This window comes from Panthera uncia, chromosome E1, assembly GCF_023721935.1.
Source record: "Panthera uncia isolate 11264 chromosome E1, Puncia_PCG_1.0, whole genome shotgun sequence".
NCBI classification, from domain to species: Eukaryota; Metazoa; Chordata; class Mammalia; order Carnivora; family Felidae; genus Panthera; species Panthera uncia.
The window spans coordinates 53212035-53237331 of NC_064814.1; the positions used below are offsets into that span (position 1 = coordinate 53212035).

Consider the following 25297-nt stretch of genomic DNA (forward strand, 5'->3'; position numbering starts at 1 on the left):
CGCTCTGTGCCCCACTGGCTACTCGCCCCCGGGATCCCCCCACCCCGCCACCCCAATCTTGCTGACTATACTGGAGGCTGTTTCCTGCTGCCTGATCTCCTTGATTTGGAGCTTCCTGCAACCCTGCAAACAAAGACTGTGCCGCTGACCTTAGTCACTCCACTTACCAAGACCACATGGGGTTTGCCTGTCTGAGCTACACCCAGCACCGAGCCTTGCTTCCCTCTGTATTCTCAGCCCAGGGGCCTGCACCTGCCATCTTCTTTGGGCTGGCTATCTGGACACTGACACTGACCTTGACCTATCCATTTGACCTCTGGATTCTCTCCTTGGGTTGGACTTAATATCTTAAACTCTCATCTCACCTTTATCTTCTGGCTTCAACCTATTCCCCTCGGTCTTTCCCTTTTGATTAATTCTTCAGGGTGATCCTTGCTAAGCTGCTCAGACGCTATCAGGATATGAAGGGTTGGTCTTGTTTTTGTAAGTAGGCTTCATGCCCAGCGTAGAGCCCAATGCGGGCCCTGAACTCACCACCTCAAGATCGTGACCTGAGCTGAGATCGAGAGTTGGACACCCAAATGACTGAGCCACCCAGGCGTCCCAGAATGTGAAGGTTTAATTTAGCTTCTTCCTGAATCCTTCCGCTCTTTCCATCCCATGACTTCCTAGCCAATGTTGGCCCTGACTATATCCTCGACACTGTGCACCTTAACTCAGTTTTATCCATCAGAAATTCAAAGCGATTTTTAACCACTTCAGACGATGCCCATTACCCTTCTTAACATTCCTTTTCCTCCTGAAAGCGATCTCATCCCCAGCTGGTCTGACTCTTTTCACATAGAAACACTTCTGTTTCTTCCACTTAACCTGGCTGCAGCCTGTGTTCTCGAAAGGCCACAGAAAGAGAGTACATTAAGCTTGAAGGCACAAAATGTCCCCCTCCCAATGCCATGAGGCAAGCCCAGACTCGAACCCACAACCCCGAGATCAAGAGTCACACACTTTCCCGACTAAGCCAGCCAGGCACCCCCTGAAGCTTTATTTGGATTGAATTGGCATTTATGGTTTTGCTTTTGCTAAGGGCTTCACTACCTGAGAGCCTGGTTTATCACCTGAGTTTTAAAGAGAGAGAAATCTTTTCTCTGGGAACAATTCAGAAACTCAATACCTTTGCGATTCTCCTGTGTGTAGCTCACAAAACATCCACAACATTTTGGGAAAAGTCACAAAGCACTCGATCACACTTCACTTTTGTTCAACAGGTGCCACTGTTATCTTTGCGGCAATAACACACATCCATAAGCCAGTACATACCGGTGTTTTCCAGAAGGTACTTGAGGGAGCACTCAATGGCAAGAAAAAATCCATCCAGCAACATATCATCTATGTACTTAACATAAGCCTTCCAGATATTAGAGGTTGGGTCTGCGGCAAACAGACCTAGGTTTTCCTACAAAATAAAGAAGAACGGATTGAAACCATGTTGAATAATATGGAAGGACTGGTCTAGTTCTCATTAACGGGAATGAAAACAACCTAGAGGGGGGAGAAAAGCATTCTCGTGAAAAGTTTGCTATCACACGGATGTTGAATCCATACTGTCTAATGGGTTTAATCATTGATCGAAAGGATCACAAAGTTAATCCGTGAAGGGCAGATGGGGTCTCATCCTGTCCCTGAGGAAGGAGGAGGGGGCCCGGCCACTTTCCCAGGAAAGATGGGACGTAGGGTGTTGATTTATAAGTGCTGACGGGTGCACCGTGGAGAAGCAATATCAAGACGGGAGTCAGGGCAGAGAGAAAAAGGGACGCTATGGAGAGAGGGCTTGGTGATTCAAGGCGTGTAAGAACTTCGGGGTTCAAGAAAGTAAAGCATTTCCTGGCGAGTCCTCAGAAATGAGCTGGAGGGGTTTGCTCAGGGCAGTTGGTATTAAAAGCAGCCGGCTGAGTGATTTAGAAAACGTACACACATCAAGGAATGCATGCGTGCTCTCTCCCTCCTCCCTGATCTGGTGGCGTGGGGCACACACATCCCACCTACCGCCATCATTTTCATCATTAAGCCTTCTGACATCGACTTTCTATTTACCGCACATCTTCAAAGAAAGTGGTAACTACTCTGAAGAGGTACGTTTTTTAGGCGACTCATGCCCCTTTACAAACATTTCCACGTATAAACCCCCCTGAATTAAAAAAGAAAAAAATCTCATAGCGGCGCCTGGGTGGCTCAGTGGGTTAAGCCTCTGACTCTTGATCTCTGCTCAGGTTCACGATCTCACCGTGGATGAGATCGGACCCCATACCCGGCTCTGCACTGGAAGTGTGGAGCCTGCTTGAGATCCCCTCTCACTCTTTCTCTGCCCCTCCTCTGCGCATGCTCTCTCCCAAAAATAAATTTAAAAAATCTCATTCTTTGTTAAAATCTTTTTAAAGTTAATTTTTGAGAGAGAAAGAGAACACAAGCAGGGGAGAGGCAGAGAGAGAGAGGGAGACACAGAATCCAAAGCAGGCTCCAGGCTCCGAGCTGCCAGCACAGAGCCTGACACAGGGCTCAAACCCGTGTACCACAAGATCATGACCTGAGCCGTCAGACACTTAACCAACTGAGCCACCCAGGCACCCCTCATAGATTCTTTTTTTTTTTTTTTTTAATTTTTTTTTTCAAGGTTGTTTATTTATTTTTGGGACAGAGAGAGACAGAGCATGAACTGGGGAGGGGCAGAGAGAGAGGGAGACACAGAATCGGAAACAGGCTCCAGGCTCCGAGCCATCAGCCCAGAGCCTGACGCGGGGCTCGAACTCACGGACCGCGAGATCGTGACCTGGCTGAAGTCGGACGCTTAACCGACTGCGCCACCCAGGCGCCCCCCCTCATAGATTCTTAAATGCAGAGAACTGAGGATTGATGGAGGGACGTGGGTGGGGGATGGGCTAGATGGGCATTAAGGAGGGCATCTGTTGGGATGAGCCCTGGCTGTTGTATGTAAGTGATGCATCACCGAATTCTACTCCTGAAACCAATGTTGCACTGTGTGTTAACTAACTAGAAGTTAAATAAAATATTGAGAAAAAAAAAAGTCTCACGATCCTGTCTTTACATGATAAAACTCTAAAATTTCCAAAATGCATTAACATACCCCTTTCCTTCCTACGCAGGTAGAAGAGTTTCTGAATGATTTAAAGCCCAACATCACACAAATCACAACACAGTGACAATATAGAGTTGTTCTCGGGTATTAGTAAGCCTGTATGTCTGTTTGCTTCTTTATTGTGTAAAACATTCAGTTCTGACTGCTTTATACAGTTTTATCTCAACGTCATGCTCTCAGTATAGCTCTTCGTACCTTTCGACTCTTTACCTCAAATCTACTATGGTCGGGGGGGGGGGGGGGGGGGCAAAACTGTTGGAATTTCTGTGAACCAAGAAGAAACGGCTCCAGTTTCCGATTTTCTGGCCAAGACAGAGGGGTGAGATCAGACCTGTCCGTCCGTGACACAGATGCAGCTATGGCAGATGCAGCACAAGAAACCATTCTTGGGGGGCAATTAGATAACAGGAACATGGGGCTGTGCTCCTCGGGAGGAGGGAAATACACACACGCGCGCGCGCACACACGCGGTGAGTTTCACAAACCACCTGGCTCCCGACCTAGAAGCACTTTCCCAACCATGGCATGGAGAAGTAGACCACAGTGACAGCGTCCTTCCTGATGGGCAGAAGACCACCCAGCAGTTGGGGTTTGGGGCTCCTGAGATTGCCGAATCTTCTGGAGTCTCTGGGTGGTAAGCTGCACATCCTTAGGGCCAGACTCTGCGAGGCCTGGGGGAGAACAGTTGCCAGGGTGCCATGAAGCTGCATGGAGACTGTGTGGGCCTGCGGTAATGTATCTGGGAATATCTGGTAATATATCTGGAAAATATCTGTGTGCCTTCGGACATAAATGAGGACATCTTACAGATAGCCCAGGCACATTCTGCTGAGCCCCCAGCAACGCCGTGCTTGGGGGTTAGAGCTGCTTTGTCCTAGAGTCAGGCCCCCTCGGACCCACCCTCACAAAGCTTAAAACCGAGCCTCGGCAGGACCAGCTGACCCACCAGTAAGTTAACTGCCTGCCAAGGCAAAACACGAACCCTTTAAGGGGACTGACACTCAGATCCTAAAGTGGCATCCGACATGACTAAGATATAATAAGAAAACATCACTAGACACGCCAAGCAGCAGGAGAGTGTGACGTTTAACCGAGAGAGGAAATAATCACCAACAACATACTCAGCAAATAGCCGCCATACCAATCCGGGGATGCCTGTTCCTAAGACTTGTTTCATGGAGACAAAGGAACTTCTGTCACATTAAAAACAAAAACAGACGCAGAAAATAAAATGGATGTTGGAATCAGGAGACAAGCATGGCATAATTTGATTAGAAACTCAAATTTGGGGCGCTTGGGTGGCTCAGTGGGTTAAGCGGCCGACTTTGTTTGGCTCCGGTCACGATCTCACGGTTCATGAGTTCGAGCCCTGCCTCGGGCTCTGTGCTGATGGCTCGGAGCCTGGAGCCTGCTTCAGATTCTGCGTCTCCCTCTCTCTCTGCCCCTCCCCGCTCATGCTCCATGTCTCTCTCTGTCAAAAATAAATAAAACATTTAAAAAATTTTTTCTTAATTAAAAAGAGAAAAAAGAAACTCCTCCAATTTAATGAAAAACAGGTTCAATAAACCACATACTCCAAGCTGGGTGAACAGAAAGTAAACCTATTTAGGCACATTGTAGTGAGGCAGAAAAAAGAAATCCAAGGATTTTTTAAAAAAGAATCTAGGGGCGCCTTGGTGGCTCAGTCGGTTAAGCGTCCGACTTCAGCTCAGGTCACGATCTCGCGGTCCGTGAGTTCGAGCCCCGCGTCGGGCTCTGGGCTGATGGCTCAGAGCCTGGAGCCTGCTTCCGATTCTGTGCCTCCCTCTGTCTCTGCCCCTCCCCCGTTCATGCTCTGTCTCTTTCTGTCTCAAAAATAAATAAAACGTTAAAAAAATTTTTTTTAAATAAATAAATAAATAAAAATAAAAAAGAATCTATTAAAAGAAGCCTGGGAGAAACAATACACTGCATATACAGGAGCAAAGATACCAATTGCAGCTGGCTTTGCATCAGAAACATCGGAGGGGAGGAGACAAGGAAATAACTTGTGTAGGGAAAATAAAACTGTCTACGCAGAATTCTAGATCTAATGAAACTATCCGCCAAAACCAGAAGTGACACAAGGACATCTCAGATAAACAAAAACTGAGAGAATGGGTCTTTAGCAGACTGGAACTGCAAGAAAAACTGAACGGAGTTCTTCAGGCTGCAGAGAAATGACTCCAGGTGGCAAGTCAGTTTTACAGAAAAGGGGAAAAAAATAAGTCTGGAAATGGCGAGTATGTGGGTGGATCTAAAATACCAGAAGTATTTTTTTCTTGAGTTTTTTTTTTAACGTTTATTCATTTTTGAGAGATGGAGACAGAGTATGAGTGGGGGAAGGGCAGAGAGAGAGGGAGACACAGAATCGGAAGCAGGCTCCAGGCTCCGAGCTGTCAGCACAGAGCCCGATGCGGGGCTCGAACCCACGAACCGTGAGATCATGACCTGAGCCGAAGTCGGACGCTTAACCGACTGAGCCACCCAGGAGTCCCTTTTCTTGAGTTTTTAAGGCAAAAATATAGAATACTCTACAAGGCCTGGGATTTAGTGTGGGATTTGTTACACACACACACACCAACAGTACCAAAGATGAACGGGGGTGTTTGAATTGAACCATACTGTGGCTACGTTCCTATATTTCATGGGAAAACAATCACTGATTGTAATTAGAGACCTATAACCCACAACAACCATTGCAAATGTAATGCAATGACAGCATCATTAAAGTAAAAGATGGAATACCCACTGAGAAATCAGAATAGGATATTTTTAAAAATAGAGAATAACAGGGGCGCCTGGGTGGCTCAGTCAGTTGAGTGTCTGACCTCAGCTCAGGTCATGATCTCGCGGTTTGTGAGTTCGAGCCCCACGTCGGGCTCTGTGCTAACAGCTCAGAGCCTGGAGCCTGCTTCGGATTCTGTGTCTCCTCCTCTCTCTGCCCCTCCCATGCTCATGCTCTGTCTCTATCTCTCAATAATAAATAAACGTTAAGTAAAAAAAAATAGCGAATAACAAGAAGGAAGGAACAGAGGAGCAGAACAACACAACAGAGATGAAGCAAACAGGAAATAGCAAGATGGTAGGGCTAAATCCAAGCACACCCATAATTACACTAACCGTAATAGTCTAAACATCCCAGTTAATAGGCAGAGTTGTTAGGAAAGTAAGTTTCTACTATACCGTCTATAAGAGAAGGAATTAGAAAGTCATGATATTATAAATGTGTCTGTATTAAAAGAGCATCACAAACTTGATGAAAACTCGGACCGCACTAAAGGGTTACACAAATCACCTAAAGTCACAGGCGGAGATGTTAACACGGCCCTTTCGGTAATTGGTAGAACACACAGACAAGAAATCCTGAAACCATACAGAGGATCTGAACAACAGTATCAACCACTTTGAACTTTAACGGAGATTCATAGAGCACTACACCCAACAACGGAAGAATGAAGGCATTGTCAAGTGTACAAGGAATGTGCAGTAAGATGGGACAGTATTCTAGGTCATGGAACAAGTTTTGGCGAATTCCAAATGATTTGGATCTTACAGAGTACTTTCTCTGGCCACAATTGGACTGAACTCAAGGTCGATTTCACTAAGCTATCCAGAGAAGCCCTGAACATATGGAAATGAAACAGTGTGCTTCCAAATACCATTAAACAATGAGTCACGAACAGAAAAATTTAAGAGTGAATGACAATGTAAATGAGGCACATGAAATTTGTGGAATGCAACTAAAGTACAGCTAAGAGAAAATTACATCAAATGCTTGTATCAGAAAAGAAGAAAGGCTTAGAATCAATACCCTAAGTTTCTGCCCTTGGCGGGTAGGGGGAGAATGTAAAGGGGAGAACAACCTCAAATTAAGGAAAGAAAGGATAAAGCACAAAGAAATTAATGAACTAGAGGGGCGCCTCAGTGGCTCAGTTGGTTAAGCGTCCAACTATTGATTTTGGCTCAGGTCACGATCTCGCAGTTTGTGAGTTCGAGCCCCGAGTCGGGCTCCGAGCTGACAGTGCAGAGCCTGCTTGGGATCCCCTCTCCACCCCCTCTCTACCCCTCCCCTGATCGTGCTCTCTCTCTTGCTCTCTCAAAATAAAGAAATAAAACTTAAAAACAAAGAAATTAATGAATTAGAAAACAGATAAATAAAATTAACAGAGTCAAAGTACAGCATGTTACTGTGATTCAAACCACAGCTAATCAAAAATAGCAACTGTGATCCATTACGGACTCTAGGGTTCTGTACTTGGCATCTCCTTCCATGTCCTCGGGGTTTGGCATGGGACTTAGGTCATGCGGTGACACCAGTACGACAGTATTAATTTTGACACACTGGTACCAGAATGTGACTTTTCTCTCTACCGATCTGTTAGCTTTAGTTCTCTCGCTCGCACTATAAACTTCTACCCTGAATGCAGAAGTCATGGGATCTGTTGAGCGTTCTAATTTTCAAATCACTTACTGCATCCAAACACTTCCTGATGCTTTCCCTCTGCTAGTGGTAGGTGCATCTGACAGGCTACACCTCGTTATTACCTGAACGAGGGCATGAATCTTAAGTCCAGATTCTTTGATGAGATCGTAGTATTTTTCCATCCGGTTGCGCTGGTCATCCATGGAAAGGAGACATTCCTTTTTTCCATCTTTTCTCTTAAATATCGGAGACACCCATGTTTTCATGATGTTTTGAATCTCTTCCACATTGTCTTGGGCTTTCTGAATCCTTTGTTCGAGATCATGAACGCTGTTGGTGATTTGAATGACATAATCCCAAATGCCTGCTCCCCAAAAGAAATACATTTAATTGAAAGAGTTAAAGGTCTAGTCGCTACGGAAGGTACGGATTTAATATCTGTAGGTTTCAAAAGGCTTTCTTGCACAAGCTATTTTGTTAGCACCAGAGTCTTTTTCTTCCTGGCTGTGTTGAAAAGCCAATGCTTACCATCACCCTGCTTACAGAGGAAAAGAAACGAGGAGGTAATGCTTACCAACCAAGTGCACAGAAATCGTCATAGTTGCTGGGGCACACCAGTGCACCATCATGATTGTATTTGGGTTATGGACCTTCTGAAAAGCACTTTCGCCTCATTAAATGTTGAAAACAGGGGCGCCTGGGTGGCTCAGTCGGTTAAGCGTCCGACTTCGGCTCAGGTCATGATCTCATGGTCCGTGAGTTCGAGCCCCGTGTCGGGCTCTGTGCTGACAGCTCAGAGCCTGGAGCCTGCTTCCGATTCTGTGTCTCCCTCTGTCTCTGACCCTCCCCCATTCATGCTCTGTCTCTCTCTGTCTCAAAAATAAACATTAAAAAAAAAATTTAAAAAAAACGTTGAAAACATTGCTCCCTCTTGCATATAAAATAAAGTTCTAATTCATTTAATATGGCATTCCAAGACTTCTGTGAGTTGATGGTGACCTCCTTTGCAAACATGAACTCTTTCGAGGACTCTGATGAGAATTAATCTCCCTCCCCTGTGATTTGGCACACTTTATTTTTAACTCTGTGAAGGCTTTTTATCATAGCCTGTCTTGGGTGATTTATGGTTGTACATATGTCTGTTGGCCCCACTAAACGTGAGTTCTTTGAGGGTAGGAGCCACGTCCCATACACCTCATATTCCAAGTGACGTTGAGGTCCCTTACATAGTACCCTGCAAAAGTTAATCCATCAATGAAAGTGCTGAATTGGAAGAAACACAAGAAATAAATCATGGTACCCTCACTTAAGATGTCTACAATCTAGGGGTGCTTGGCTGGCTCAGTCGGTGGGACATGGGACTCTTGATCTCAAGGTCATGAGTTTGAGCCCCGTGTTGGGGGTAAAGATTATTTAATAAATAAAAAAAAGTTTTAAAAAAAGGTGTCTATATTTCAGTGAGAAAAATTAAGTGACAGTGATGATATAAGAAAAGCCCTCAGGGGCGCCTGGGTGGCGCAGTCGGTTAAGCGTCCGACTTCAGCCAGGTCACGATCTCGCGGTCCGTGAGTTCGAGCCCTGCGTCAGGCTCTGGGCTGACGGCTCGGAGCCTGGAGCCTGTTTCCGATTCTGTGTCTCCCTCTCTCTCTGCCCCTCCCCCGTTCATGCTCTGTCTCTCTCTGTCCCAAAAATAAATAAAAAACGTTGAAAAAAAATTAAAAAAAAAAAAAAAAAGAAAAGCCCTCATTCACGGAGTGCCCAATATATGTTGGAGACCTCAGGGTATGTCACGCAAACCCTGAGCCTCCCCAAATGTGTGGCGGCAACATTTTCTCAGTCTACCAATCATATCCAAAGAGAAGGAAGAAAAGGAATACTAGCCCTTCTTGCCTTCTCTGCTTTGGATACATGTCTCAGAGGCTAGGCTTGAGTTTCAAGCACAAATCCGGTTACTGGGGGAGTCATTCAAGTTCTACCAACTTTATCAGGATCCTGACCCCCAACCCCCTCCCCAGATTCCAGGCAGTGCCCTGCTACCTTCCGTTTTCCAGTTCAGAGTCTCTTCTGCAGCTTTCAGGCAGAGATCGATATTCCCCAGCTCTTTCTCCAGTAACGGCAATTCCACGTCTACGAGAGTTTTCATAATCCTGTTGTACCAATTCGCCACCACTTCCAACTTTGCCACGAGCTGCCGATAGAATTCCCTGGAGGAGAACATGGCTGCTGCTGTCTCAGGAACATGTCGCATCTGCCTCGATTCAAGGTAACTCATTTCCTTCAGCACTGAAGTCAGCTGGAGAAGCAAATCAGCATTAAAGTGGTTACAGCCCCGTGGCAGTAAAGGGTGGCAATCATCAGTCAAGGACTAGAAAACCCCAGGGGCCCAAAGACCTTCGTAACGGGTCCCTTCGTAACGTTTGCTCCTACCTGCTCCTTCCATCTAGAGAAGGGGAACCGAGTTTTGAAATTGAGAAAGCAGAGGACTCAGACGCAGCAAGGCTTACCAAGTCCGTCAATCCCAAAGAGTAACAAAAACAACGCTGGACAGATTACCCTGATGCTTTCGGGCACATGGCTGATGCAGTGACGGGCTCACCCCAATGAGGTCACGCACACACAGACACGGACAGAACTGAGAGGAGATGCTATTGTACGAGTTTAATTGTTAAATGGAACCATTGGAAACAGCCCTTCGTTTCTGTGAGCCTGTGCCGGCATGCCTCTGTGTCACTCAGGCCTCTCTGAATGTCTGTGGGCACGGAGTTCAGTGGAACTGAATGGTGAGAGGCGAAGCAGACGTGGGCCAATGGAAAAAGAGACCTCTGGCTGGGTTGCTAGGTATTGGGGTCTTCGCTATTTATTGCGTTTATCTCTGAACCCACGAGGACAGATGTGTATTAGTGTGGGCAACAAAACACCCCAGAGATACTTCCCACCCGCCTCCCACTCCCCTCCCCTTTGCATGGAGACACCTGGGCTCCCAGCTCTCCTCGCAGTGGCTCTGGGTCAGTGCTCCGCTGCGGCCCAGCCAACCCTACTCAGGATGAAGGCAAATGCTAACCATCTGGTGGGGAAATGGCTTCAGTCTCCTACTTTGTTTGAAATAAGCTCAAGACGGATATTAAAAATTTCAGTGTAAAAACTGAAAACAGAAAATTAAAACATCAGGGCTACTTATATAATACTGAGGTGGAGAAGGCCCTTCCAAACATACAACCGGAAAATAAAATACAAAAGGTTGCAGGCAACCTTTTATGTAATAAAACGGCACATTTCAACAGGTCTGAAACATATGCAATGGATTTCTTAATATGCGACAAATATTTCCCAAATATTCTAACAAATTCACAGGAAAAGACGGCACTTCCACTCCGAAGTGGGCAAGAGACACGAACAAGTGATTTGTAGAAGACTCTATGACCAGCCAATGAACACATGAGAAGGTTCTACTTTACTAGTGGCCAAATAAATACAAATTAAAACAATGTTGAGATACTATATATATATATATATATATATATATATATATATTTTTTTTTTTTTTTTTTTTTTCAACAGGCTGGGGGTGATTTGAAGAAATGGATATCTTCCTCGAAGAGATATGACCGAGTTCCATCTTCCTGAAGAACCAACTGATGATGTATATGTGAATCCTCACAATGTGAACACCCTTAACCCCATTTCCAGGACTTTATCCCACATAAATCATCGAGGACAGACACAACAATAACTAAGGATGTTTCCTGTAGCTTTATTTATACTGTATTTTATTTCTTTCCAACATGCTTCAATGTTGAGATTCTCTATTATTTCATTTCCAACCAGGGAAGAAAAATGCGGTTAAACTATAAACACGTGCCATTTTCAGAGATGTGAAGATGTAACAAAAAAAGAAAAAGTGCATATTTCGATCAGTGAAATACAGATTGATAAAACGAGAAAATAATTTCAATATCTAATAATAGGGCATTTAAAACACTTTAAATAATTTGCAAAAGAATTTTTTTTCTGGCCCCAGAGGGGCAGATCTGATCATGTCCCTCTAGAATGATACACGTGTTACTGTTCATTCTTACTAGCACGGCCACTGTCATGTTGCTTGAAGCTGGAAACGGGGACACATACAGCTCCTCTTTGACTTGTGTTTGGTTGTCTCCCCTTAACTCACTTTATAATTCAGGTATTCCCTCTCCCCCTTTCTTCTCTCTTTCACTCTCCCTTCTTTCCTTCTACCGCCTACGAACACTTCGAAAGTGCCTACTATGTGCTGCACATTGGGAGAGAGAAAGAGTCCTTGCTCTGGAGTATACAGAGGAGGAGTATACTGTCCCGTATACTCAAAACTGTCTCATCCTGAGGGCTTCATTCCTACAATTATAACCTCTGGACTGTGGCTTCGTGGGTAACCCAGACCCTCCTCTGTTTGGGCATTTAACAATCAACATTGCTCATGGTGAATGCTGATAAAATTATGCCAAGGAGTTAAATGTGTCAAACGACAGGCTTATGTGCTACCAAAGTGAAGAAATGGACCCTCCAACCCCCTTTGTTGACTCTGATCGCCATCGGAGTCGATGTTCTACTTAAACTGTAATTTTCTCAAAAGACACTCACATGCTATCAGCTTAGTTTCCGGCTCTCTCTACCTCGAGAACACGCCATTGATACAGAAGTCGGTGACTGCGTTTAGCTCAGCGTGGCCTATACTTTTAAGTTGCGTTTTTTTTTTTTTTCCGATATACTTCCTGATATGGGCTGGCTTTTGGTTATCACGTTCTCTGGCATGAAGTTTTCCACATTGCTACAGCCCACAGTGGTCTTCAACTCTTCTGATCGCCTAGAGCAGGGCCTCTCAATCTCAGCACCCCTGACACTTTCAGACAAAAACTCCTGCTTGTGGGGTGCCGTCCTGAGTGTCGTGGGAAGTTTAGCTGCATCCTTAAGAATCTGCTCACCCTACACCATTGGCACCCAGTTCATGACGGACAACCCAAAATATCTCCAAGGGGACTAAATTGCCCCAGGTGAGAACCAGTAATCTAGAGTCTTATTTCAAAAGCTACTCCAAGGAGATTTATCACATATAATCTAATAAAGGTAGACTTTTGCATGTTGAGGTCCTAGCTCCCAACTAGCTGGTGGGTTCCTTGAGGGCAGGCGTAGCAATACCTGTTACCTATTTAAATACTTTCTTGAATTCCAGATGGTGCATACCTAGAATAGGATATGTAAACTTCTGGATGAAATTATCTTGAACGCAATTGCCGTTCTAACTTTGTATGTGGAGTCGAGTTCATAACAAAGCTGTTATCACCCAACTATGAAAGTTTAAAACATATTCTGCTGTATTTTCTGTTGTGCAAAATTGACACAAACGTATTGACCAACCACGGAGAAAAATGGGGACACTGGACAACGTAAGGAAACAACGCACCGCGGGATTCATCCCGAAAGGGAGATCCGGGGTGGAAATTCTCTCGGGCAGCTTCTGCAATTTCTTATAAAACGCCTCTGTTGCCTTTGAAATCAGCAGAGTTAAAGGAGTCTCTTCAGGAACCCACAAGGAAATTCCTGCTGCCTTACCTGTGGGTTAAAGTTGACGGCAATCTGCTTCGTCTCTGGGTCACGTTTCAGAAGTGGCTGGGAAAGATTGTACTGTGACTTCTCTGACACGGTCTGACACCAGTCTTCATAAAGTCTCGTCTCGTACCTGCGAGGACCAGAGACAACAGTCACCTCTGAAGCACCCTCCCAGCGCCTGACAATGACCCGCTGAAGACAGAGATCTATTAATGTGTATATGACCTAGATATTTACATAGGTACATGTGCACGTCTATAACAAAAACTGAAGGTACCGTCAGTAAAATGCCTGGCTACGTTCTTAGGTCAAAGTCATTGACTCGGCTTTCAAAAGGTAACACAGCTGAAATGAGAACCCGGTTGAGAGGCTCCATGCAATCTTTAGAGGAGATAAAGGGAGTTGTGATTAGTCTCATTAACCACGGGAAGAAGTTATTGGGCAAGATTTGCTCTCACAGCAATCATGCCGCTCAGACATCCGTCGCTCAGCCGTTACCCGATGACTGAAAACGTGATGAATAAACACCCCACGGTAAATGGAGCGAAGGCCCTGGACCACGGGTAAACACGGAAAATACAGAAGAACAATCCTGGAGAGATGTACCGGGCATCGGGCATCTAGTGGCAGGGATGAGAGTGTGATAAGGAGAATGCCAGGAAGGCTGCATGGAAGAGGGGCTGAGGCGAGGCTTGACGGAGTCTCAAAGGAGGAGTACAGGTAGGAGAGTGAAAGGGAAATGGATGTCCCCCAGCAGAAGCATCAGCACCACCACAGGGCAGAGAAGAGACACATGGAGTGTGATCTTGGAACGGCTGAGGCCGGAGGGGGGAAGGGACGAGGCTGGAGAGGGAGGCAAAGGCCACAGCGAGGGCTTTTCGGGTCACGTGAAAGTGACAAGAGCCAGTGGGAGGCACTGAAGGGCTCCCCAGCCCGGGCATGCGGTGACATCACCGGATTGGCTGAGACTGCGGGCATCACGGCCTGAACCACAAGACTTAACCGCAGCTTTAGAGCAGGAACTAAGAGTCCGTGTGAATTGTCATTCTTCTGTTTTCTCCGTAAGAGGACGCAGGAAGTACTTTTAAAACTTATTTTCTCTTTGCGTAGCACAAACCGTTGCTTTCTGCTTCGCGAGCGGCTGCTGTGACTTCCCGGGACACCGATCTCCAGGTGTCCCGAGGAGCGCCCTACTTTCTCCGGCTCCGCCAAGTTCACGCTCCCAACCCAACTACCCTGGAAACCGTCTGTTCCTAGAACAGAGCCGCATTCCCCGAGACCCAGAAGCGCTGGACTCACAGACACCGTGGTTTACATCCTACAACAGTGACATTGCACAGCCACTGAGGAATCTACGTGAAACCGGTAACCACAGAAGGCATCACGGGGGCGGGGAGGGGGGCCGGGGGTGGCTATGCCATTTGCAGAACAATACGATGCCAGAAGCCGCTTACTTGTCGAGCAGTGAGAGCATATCTTCATATTTTTGTGTCATTTGCTTTCCTTCGGCAGATTCCAGGCAACTATCCACACAAAAGAGGGGGGGAAATGGCATCGATTTAGAGGTCAAAATAATAATCGAAGTAACAAACTGCACCTGTTCCCATCGTCCTTCTCGCCAGTGTCGTCCATCGGCCACTAGAGGGCATCTGCACTTCCTGAAATGCAGGCCGACCCCCAGGTGACAGGGACAGTGAACACAGCACCTGAACCCCCCCCCCCCACGCTGGGCTCCACCAACCCCCTCTCCTAGCCCAGCCAGTCATGCATGGGCAAGTGAAGTCCTTCCAAAATCTGAATTAAAACGGAAATTGAGATGAAAGGAACATTCTAGGCCTACAGTTTTCTGTATTTAAGGAAAAAAACTACATAATGTTACGCATTATAACATAATAAAACTACACAACATCAAATATAAAAACAATATTGAAAACTTTTTAAATGTTTAATTTTGAGAGAGAGAGAGAGAGAGAATGAGCGAGGGAGGGGTACAGAGAGAGAGAGCAGGAGACAGAATCAGAAGCCAGCTCCAGGCTCTGAGCTGTCAGCACAGAGCCTGACGTGGGGCTCGAACTCACAGACCTTGAGATCATGACCTGAGCTGACATCAGATGCTTAACTGACGGAGCCACCTAGGCACCCCCAAAACAATATTTTGTATACATTTGTATAAAGTGACATCTGATGTGTGTGTGTATATATATATGTATACATGTATACATGTACATATGTATACATGTAACACACATGTGTATATGTAACACACGTGTATATGTAACACACGTGTATATGTCTCCTCTGAAATCCTTCTAGGACATGTGATGACAAAACCTCCTACCCATTACTCACTGACACGTTGATGCAAGTTTCCCCTCCCACCTCTTATGCCCCCCCTACGTGAACGCACACGTGGACACAGAGGCTTCCGCAGGGATGCTGGGGGCCACATGGCATGTAAGCAGGGTCCGGCTGGAGGCACCGTTACCCACACTGTCGCCCGGTTGTGACGTTCCTTTGCAACACGAAATGAGAGTCCAGCCTCTGGGAACATCGGCGAAGTGTCTGTAATTTTCAGACACCTTCACGCTGTGTGGGAGCGTCTGTTTTTGTTCGTTCTCCCGGCTGATTGCAAAGATTTTTAAAAACCCATTTGCTCCTTAACCCAACACAAGGGTTCTCCACCAGATATCCTGAGCTCTCAGGATAAGCCCTCGTGCCTGCAGAGAAAGCATTGGATTTCCTGGCGTTTTATTCCCAGTCCTTAGTCCCCGTTCCCGGTGAAGGAGCAGGTGTGGCTGGGGAGGCAGCAAGGAGGCGAGAGAAGGGCTTTGGACCAGGTGGGCTGGCTCCCCCCAGCTCTCGCCTCCCGAGCCGTGGGATTTCTGGAAGCCTCAAGACGCCGGATCCCAGTTTTGTTTCTGGAGAAGAGTGAGGCCAGAGGGGAGAAGGGTTTCTCACACTGGGGGCCCGTGCCAGTCGCCTGGAAGTTTCAGGAGCCACAGGACTAATTGCAAACTCCCTGTGGGTTCTCCTTCCCTTCGTGGTGAGGAATGGAAAACGTTCTTTATAGCCAATTCATACAGGTAGTTGACCCCTAAACAACATGGGAGTGAGGGACGCCAACCCCCACGCAGGCAAAAATCCGCATACAACTTTGGACTCCCTAAAAACTTAACTATTAACAGCTACTCTTGCCTGGAAGCCTTACAGATACCCCAAACTGTCCATGAACACGTACGTTTTACATTACATATGTTATACGTTGTATTCTGGCAATAAAGGAAACTAGAGAGAAGATGGTAAGAAAATCACAAGGAAGAACACCATACAAACTCGGTCTGGGCAGTGCACCCAGTAGCCCCTGGGTTTGTCTCTGGCCTCAACACCTTGTGCAAGGAACAGACCCAGTGCCAACCCTTCTTCCAGTCTCCCGGCACTCTGGTAACTCTGAAGTTGGGCGTTTTACAGACACGATTTTCAGCTCTTGTCTGCGTGGGGGGAGCGCTCTTACGGAGTCCGCTTTTCCACTGGGCAGCGCTGGATGGGGTGCTGGTGACCCTCTTGTGGGACCCCAGCCTGGCCGGTCTTCCGTTTTTCTTCCCCGGCCCCTGAAAGCGTTCAGTCCTGCCACCTGCACCAGAGGGTCGCCGGCGTCCTACCCGATGCCAAAAACACCTGGGAGGCCAGGGTCTCAACACTTGGTTGCCGTATTGTTTGCCAAAGCTGAGTGCCCTCAACGGAGACTCTTCAGAAAGAGGGGTCAGAGAAAGACCGCCCTTTCCCGAAGCATCCTGAACGTGATACCGCAAAACAGTTCTCTCGCTTCTTGCAGCTGAGATGCCTCTAGGTAGCCCAGCTTCCAGATTGTGGAAACCGGTGGTTTCCAAACCCGATCAACCATCAGAATCACGGGGCGGGGGGAGCTTGCTAAGGAAGCAATTCATAGGCCCCATCCCGCTTCGCGATTCGGATTCAGCAGTGGGAGGTGAGGCCTGGGAAGCTGCATGTAACAAGAGCCCCAGGTATCTAACAGGCGAAGACTTTACAGCACGCTTTAGACACTGGGCTTCTCTATTTTCCAGCAGCCTCAGTAGCCAGGAGACGCTGTGTTAGAGGAGACTGGTGGGAAAGCCCCAAAGAGCTGGAAAACCCGGACTCCTTTGCCTCTAGAAAGGACCCTCGGGGCACGTGGGTGGCTCAGTAGGTTAAGCGTCCGGCTCAGGTCGTGATCCCACGGTGAGTTGGCGTGTGGGGCTCTGGGCTGACAGCTCAGAGTCCGGAACCTGCTTCAGGGTCTGTGTCTCTCTGTCTCTCTCTCTGTCCCTCTGTCGCTCTCTCTCTCTCAAAAATAAACATTAAAGAAAAGAAATCAATCTGATGGAGCAAAAAAGAGGCCGCCTGTCATCCAGGAAGCCTCATTTTGCACCAACGGTCCCCTAATGAGTCCAAATGTATCAATCTCGTTACTGCATGTTTGTGTTCCCTCCCACACCAAAATTCACATGTTGAAATCCTACCCTCCATGTGATGGCATTAGGAGGCAGGGCCTTTCGGGAGTGATTAGGCCATGAGGGTGGAGCCTCATGGAGGGGTGGAGCCTCATGAAGGGGGTGGAGCCTCATGAAGGGGTGGAGCCTCATGAAGGGGGTGGTCTCATGAAGGGGGTGGAGCCTCATGTAGGCAGTGGAGCCTCGTGAAGGGGTGGAGCCTTATGAAGGGGTGGAGCCTCGTGAAGGGGTGGAGCCTTCTTAAGGGGGTGGAGCCTTCTTAAGGGGTGGAGCCTCGTGGCGGGGGTGGGCCTCATGAAGGGGTGGAGCCTCATGGAGGCGTGGAGCCTCGTGAAGGGGAGGGGCCTTGTGAAGGGGATGGAGCCTCGTGAAGGTGGTGGGGGGGGGGGGTGTCTCGTGAAGGGGGTGGAGCTTCATGTAGGCGGTGGAGCCCCGTGAAGGGGGTGGAGCCCGGTGAAGAGGTGGAGCCTTGTGAAGGGGGCGGGGTCTCATGAAGGGGGTGGAGCCTCATGTAGGCAGTGGAGCCCCGTGAAGAGGTGGAGCCTCATGAAGGGGTGAAGCCTTCTTAAGGGGTGGAGCCTCATGGAGGGGGTGGGGCCTCATGAAGGGGTGGAGCCTCGTGGAGGGGTGGAGCCTCATGAAGGGGAGGGGACTTGCAAAGGGGGTGGAGCCTCCTGAAGGCCATGGGGGGGGTCTCGTGAAGGGGGTGGAGCCTCGTGTAGGCGGTGGAGCCTCATGAAGGGGGTGGAGACTCATGAAGGGGTGGAGTCTCGTGAAGGGGGTGGAGCCTCATGTAGGCAGTGGAGCCTCATGAAGGGGTGGTGCCTCATGAAGGGGGTGGAGCCCCATGAAGGGGTGGAGCCCTGTGAAGGGGTGGAGCCTCATGGTGAGGGTGGGGCCTCGTGAAGGGGTGGAGACTCATTAAGGAATTAGTGTCCTATTAAGAAGAGGCTCCATGGAGGTCCCTTGTCCCACCTGCCATGTGGACACAGTGAGGGGACAGCCATCTGTGAACCAGGGTGTGCCTCACCACACACCAAATCTGCGGGCACCGTGATCTTGGACTTGCCAGCCTCCAGAGGTGTGAGAAGTGCCTCTGGTGTTTCTAGGCCACCAGGTCTGTGGCATTCTGTACAACAGCCCAAACGGACTTAAGATGCTGGTCTACTGCTGAAAAGGGAAAGAAATGAAGGTGATTTTCATGCCTTAGGGAAGTGAGCTGCATTTCTGCAAAAATCCAGAGCGGGAGCTGAAGCCTAAAACGCACCCGCCTTTGGGGAGTCAGTTACTCACGGATGTGCGATGCGTCTGAAGCTGGCGAAGGGGCCCTGGATACGCTGCCGCAGCTCCTGTGCCCAGCGGAGACCCCCGGCCACCGTGGGCATGTTCTTGTGCACGGCGGCGAACCCTGGGGACACGGCACAGGCAGACTGAAGGAGGCCCGCCCCCGGCCCCACTCTGCCCAGGAATACCCGCCCCCCGCCCCTACTTTTTGCCTCAGTACCTCCACCTGCTAAAGTCACCCTGTGCCCACACTGAGATGGGGGTGGGTCCCGGGAGATCGGCCTGTAGGCTAAGGAGTGAGGAGGAGGGGCCTGGGGGAGAACACCAAATGGGGTCCGAAGACAGGGGTGCCCAGCCCAGCGCTGCCCCTCACTGGCTTTCTGACTCCACACCTGGGACTTTCCACCTGCCTGCACATTAGCATCACCTGGGGGCTCTTAAAAAAATCCCGGGGCACCTGGGTGGCTCAGTGGGTTAAACATCTGACTCTTGATTTCAGCTCAGGTCATGATCTCACAGATCATGGGATCCAGCCCTGCTTGGGGCTCTGGGCTGACAGTGTGGAGCCTGCTTGGGATTCTCTCTCTCCACCCCCCCCTCTTTCCCCCCCCCCTCCTGCTTTCTCTCTCTCTCTCTCTCTCTCTCTCTCTCTCTCTCTTAAATAAATAAATAAACAAACAAATTTAAAAAAATTACTAATGCTTGGACCCTGACTCAGCCATTCTGACTTAATTGGTCTGGGTGGGGTCCAGTCATCTGTATTTTTAAAAGCTCTGGAGATGATTTCAATTGCACATTCAGGGTTGAAAACACTGCCTTAAACAGACAATAGAATCTCTTTGGGCCTCAGTTTTTTCATCTATAAAATGGGAATACTATCTTCTCTGCTTCATTTCCAGGGTTTCTGTGAAAATTCACTAAGATGATGAATGAGACAGGCCGTGTGGGTTGTGAATCACTTGCCCAGCGTCAGCACAGCCTGGATCCTCTTACTTTAGTCCAAACAGTGGGTTTCTTTGCTCACAATTACTTGTCAGGATTCAACAGTGATTAGATTTCATTTTTTAAGACAAATTTTTAAAACTTATTTTTTCAGTTTATTTAATTTGAGAAAGAGAGAGTGGGGAGAGGAGCAGAGAGAGAGAGGGACAGAGAGAATCCCAAGCAGGTTCCACACTGTCAGTGCAGAGACCGACGTGGGGCTCAGACTCACGGATGTGAGGTCATGACCTGAGCTGAAACCAAGAGTTGGACACTTAACCGACTGAGCCACCCAGGTGCCCCTGGATTCCATTTCTTGAAAAAAATCTCAGTTGGAAGAGTTGGCAAGAACCAGCCACCACTTCTAACTAGCAAGTGTAGCTGAATAGTGGTCTCTTCCTTATTTTACCACAGACCCCACTGCTCCCTGATGTCGTACCCTCAGCCCTGATCTGTTACAGTCACATTCTGCCCGGCCTCCACAGCAGGGCAAAATGCTAAGATGACACCAATGACCCTAACCCTTGCATAATCCTCTCCTCTTCAGTGTGTGTGTGGAGGGGGTGGGGAACCAGATACGATAGAGAAATCACTCCAGTGATGACGCTATGTTAGATAGCGGAAGAGAGATGATCCTGGGTGGGCCTGACTTAATCAGGTGACTCCTTTTAAAGCAGAACGTTTTCTCCGGTGGCTGGAAGGAGAAGTCAGGGATTCAGGAAGCCATACCTGGCCTGAAGATGGAGGCATGGGCGTGCCAGCAAGTCACTAAGTGGCCCCCCAGCCCCCCCCCCCGGCCGGCCAACAGCCAACGAGGAATTGCAGACCTCGGGGCTACAGTCACAAGGCACTGGATTCTCCCAATGAAATGAGCTCGAAAGCGTATTCCCCCTACTCCCCGGGACCTCCTGATGAGAACTTGGCCCTGGTCAACGCTGTGATTTCAGCCCTGGGCCACTCTCAGTGGAGATCAAGGCACATCATGCTGGGCTCCGACCTACAGAACTTTAGAAACGTTTGTTTCTAAAGTTTATTTATTTTGAGAGAGAAAGAGAAAGCACACAGGCAGGGGAGGGGCAGAGAGACAGAGACAGAGAAGGAGAGAAAGAATCCCAAGCAGGCTCCATGCTGTCAGTGTAGAGCCCAACGTGGGGCTCAAATTTATGAACCATGAGATCATGACCTGAGCAGAAACCAAGAGTCGGACACTCAATCAACTGAGCCACCCAGGCGCCCCTAAGAAGCAGTTCTTCGTGACCTCCCTGGGAACTTGCAAACGTCTTTATAGATGCAGTGGTCCTACTACTCTGTTGCTTAAAAACCCTGGAAAATTTCCCGTTACCCAAATAATGAACTCCAGATTCCTAAATATGGCACTCAAAGAAGGTGATAATGTTGCCCCAAACTCTGTGACTAACATAATCTCCCCATGTAACCTCGTTTGGCTGAGGCAGGTGCCACCCATCACCTTCCTCTCCTGTCTCTGCTTCAGAGGCCTTTGCCATTTCTCCCTGGCTGTCTATCTCCCGACCTTGCAGGGCTCAGCTCAAGGCCACCTACCCCACACACTCCCCTCAGACCTCCCGGCCATAAGCTGTCTTGTTTCGTTACCGTTCGCTGCGACTCAAGTTGAACATCGCCTGTGTTCTCTGCTCTGCATTACTGTTAAGCCTGTTCATGTCTGATGTGTTCCTTGAAGAACAACCCTTTAGTATTAATTACTTTATCCCTTACCCTGGCCTGCCTCTGTATACAGTGCCCACAAAGGTGCCCTGCATATAGTGAGGATTCAAGAAATGCTTGTAGAGCAGAACTGAACTTGTGTTTGACTTCAGATCAGGTAAGTCAGGGCATCTAAGAATTGTGGCAAAAATGGAGACGTCATGGGGCACCTGGGAGGCTCAGTCTGTTAAGCGTCCGAGTTTGGCTCGGGTCATGATCTCCGGTCCGTGGGTTTGAGCCCCACGTCGGGCTCTGTGCTGACAGCTCAGAGCCTGGAGCCTGCTTCGGAATCTGTGCCTCCCTCTCTTTCTGCCCCTCCCCTGCTCATGCTCTTTCTCTCTCTCTCTCTCTCAAAAATAAATAAAGGTTAGAAAAAAATTTTGTTTCAAGAATGGAGACATCACACCTCGGCACGGACCCGCGCTTTGTCAGCCTCCTGCAGGGTCCCTCCTTCAGAAGCAGGGTTTGCTATGGTGTCAGAAGGGAGCAGAAACTTTCCCCAGGCATGTAGAAATCCTTTGTGGAACTAAGGTACGCTGGAGATTGATCAGTGTGGCAACACTGATCAAGGGTCAACTCACGCATTGTGCTAAGGTCTCAGCCAGAAGCAGTTGGGACTTCAGTGCTCTGGGTCGGCTGCCAGTCGCAGCCCCAGACACAGGGAAATGCGCGGGTCAGTGAATTCTACAATTACCCAAGGCGGCCTGAGATTTCAAGCAGGAAGACTGTGCTTTCTTTTCTGGGAGGATGTCATGGACCCACCGTGGCCATTTAACGGGCACAAGAGGGTTGAGCTGCACCCTTGCTGGTAACAGAACTCCCCCATTCAAATCCGCTCGCCACAAACCTACCAAGTTCCGCCTCCTCCTGGACGCGCTGACTGTAGATCACCCTCACGGTATCCAGGTCTTTGTGGAACATTCGGATGAACAGCAGGTACTTTTCAGATGCATCCTGTGCTATCAGCGGTCTTTCCAGAAGGTTCCCTGCTAGGTTTAGCAGCTGCGGAGGAGGCAGAGAGAGAAGAAGAAAAAGTCACAGATCCAACCTTTCTAAGGTTACAGCTTGTTTCCTGGCTATTTCTTTCAGATGTCTGCTGGCGGCAGAGGGTCGAAAACTGTTGAGTCAATGATTATAAATAGGTGGCTATTCATAGTCGCCCCTCCCTCCTTTGCTTCTAAAGGAGAAGGAGACCTGTCTGCTGAATTACCCGCCAGACTCTCATGTGTTGAGAGACCCTGAGTAAAGGATTAAACAAAGAGAAAGCTAAAGATTTCAGAGAGCTGATCTTCATTAAAAAAAGAGAACTAAAACAGAAATAGAGATGAGGTAAAGAAGCTAACTGAGCTAGGGGTGCTTGGGTGGCTCAGTTGGCTAAGCATCTGACTCTTGATTTTGGCTCAGGTCACGATCTCACAGTTCATGAGTTCGAGCCCTGCATCCGGCTGTGTGCCGACGGCACAGAGCCTGCTTGGGAGTCTCTCTGTCCCTTGCTCTCTGCCCCTCCCCTGCTCCCTCTCTCTCCCAAAATAAATAAATAAACTAAAAAAAAAAAAAACCCTACGTGGGCCAGGTGTTGGGGAGAATGTGGAAGGCTCAAATTTGAGGGTGGCGAGCAAGAAAAAAGTTTCAGAGAGAACTAATTCTGGAACTAATTTCCGGAATGAGTTCAAAGGCTTGGAGAGAGGAATCCTACAAGTGTTTCCCCATGAGTTATGGGGCCGCACTGTTTATGAAAGGTCATGTGTCTCTATGCTCGATGGCTAATGAAGGCTGGCATGCTGGATCACCCACTATCCCAGAATGGCACGGACTCACCCACCCAGGGCTTGAGCCTCTTCAACAACTGTCTCACTGGTCATCGAGGCTACCCAAGGACATTTTCAGCGCCTGGACACTCATCGACTTCTTGGAGAAGTCCATTCCACCTTTCACAGAAGTCTCTCTCCTCCACGGAGCCCAAATTGGCCTCCTTATAACTGCCACCGGTCAGTCCTTGTTCTAATCTTCAAGTCTTTACAGAGTTGAAGTTCCTTTGCAGTTTAGAGAAGATCGGTCACGTGCCGTGAAGGCATCGTGCCTCACGACTCAGAAGTCTCAGTGTGCACCCACTGTCCACTTGTCCTGTGCCTTCTCCTCCCTATTCCTGCTCCAGCTGGCCCCTGATGGACTTCAGCAGCTGGTAGCTGAACCCTACAACCACTTATGGGGGGGTTTGCTCCGGCTTGAATCAGCCCTGCAGCACTGGTTAAATAGCCCAGGTTTTCAGGGGGGCGACCGCAAGTAGACTTCTTCACTTCTAATGGGCACGCTCGGGATAAGGCCCAGAGAGAACATTCTAGAATAAACTTTTTTGGAAAGTATTTTCACATCGTCGTGTTTCTAGAAAAGCATTAATGATCAACCTGAGAGCCCTAGTTCTGCCCAGTCCCTTTGCCTAGTTCTCCCACAACACCATTCTAGAAGACCCACAGGAACAATTGACATCTGTGGGGACAAAACCATTGGAAGAGGGGCCTTGTCCCCCTCAGCTGATGGTGGGGACAGAATGGAGCACAGTGGCGGCTCCTACCCGTCTGCCCCCCACTACACAAACCTTAAAGGCATGCTCCAAACTGGGGGCATCATCAAAGGCTTGAATGAAGATGGTCCCCAGCCCTCGGTCAAGATCTTCTACTCTCTGGCGAAATTCGGACACGTCATTTTCGAATTCCTATAGAGACATCACGTGGACGTAGGACGAACGTGAGCTCCTCAAGGCCAATCCCACTATGCTCTTTACCACCACCTATGTGCTTGAATTGGCTACACCCAGGACTTATTTTAAGTTTCTAAAATTCACCCTGGCATGGCTTTGTTTCTATCCATGCAGTGACCCTATTACTGCAGTATTGTTTTCCTGGATGCCACTTTCCTGGTAAATTGAGTCCGGTGTGAGCTTGGCTCCTTGTCACCCCCTTTCCAGGCCCCTCTCCCACCTTCTGAAGTCCCTTCTCTCACCCCCAGTGCTAGCTCATGTCACCCCAGAAGCCACCTCAGCGCCAACAGCCCCGGCAGTAAGGCTATTGTATCATTACCTCCTACTTTCCTTCCTGCCCCAAGTCAAAATCCTCCCAAATACTGTATTTTGTCAGACGGCCCCAAGTGTGTTCTCTTTCTTAGAGCGTAGCCATTGTCAAAGAAACTTTTATTTGTGGAATCATTATTACCTGTTATTATCGCTTTCCAACACTGATGCATCGCCTTACAAAAAAGACAAAGAAAACCAGAACAGCATAGTGTTTTTCTACTTCCCAAACCCAAGCACATTAATACTAGTATGTTTCCTTGTGGGTAGGATTTGGTGTGTTTTCAGATTATCACTCTGTAGCAAACATACAGTATATATCCTGTTTTCTCATATGCCACCACCCCCCCCCTTTTTTTTTTCCACCTGAGACTCATGGAATTTTTAGAAAGTGATCCCTTCTGGGTTTGGCCAGCTAATCACCCAAGGTCTGGAGGTGCTCAGAGTAGATTTCTGCTCAATTTCTTTCTCCACTTCCCCTGCTATATTCTTGTGATTCCTTCTCCCCTAATTCAGCCCCTCCTAACAGGCATGCCATTCCCTGCTTCCGTCCTGACCCT

At 48.3% G+C, this 25297-nt stretch overlaps 1 protein-coding gene across 1 annotated transcript in view; it reads right to left on the bottom strand.

The window, feature by feature from the left end:
- Window positions 1–1006: 1006 nt before the first annotated feature.
- LOC125927587 (dynein axonemal heavy chain 9-like) overlaps window positions 1007–25297 on the bottom strand; it is a 34476-nt gene continuing 10185 nt past the window's right edge. The window contains exons 4-11 of the mRNA XM_049638090.1: window positions 24267–24383; window positions 22522–22672; window positions 18977–19091; window positions 14630–14698; window positions 13179–13305; window positions 9633–9888; window positions 7718–7959; window positions 1007–1453 (exon numbers count right to left, since the gene is read on the bottom strand). Coding sequence (XP_049494047.1) covers window positions 1259–1453; window positions 7718–7959; window positions 9633–9888; window positions 13179–13305; window positions 14630–14698; window positions 18977–19091; window positions 22522–22672; window positions 24267–24383 — 1272 coding nt within the window. The 3' untranslated portion in view covers window positions 1007–1258. The remainder of the gene's footprint in view (window positions 1454–7717; window positions 7960–9632; window positions 9889–13178; window positions 13306–14629; window positions 14699–18976; window positions 19092–22521; window positions 22673–24266; window positions 24384–25297) is intronic.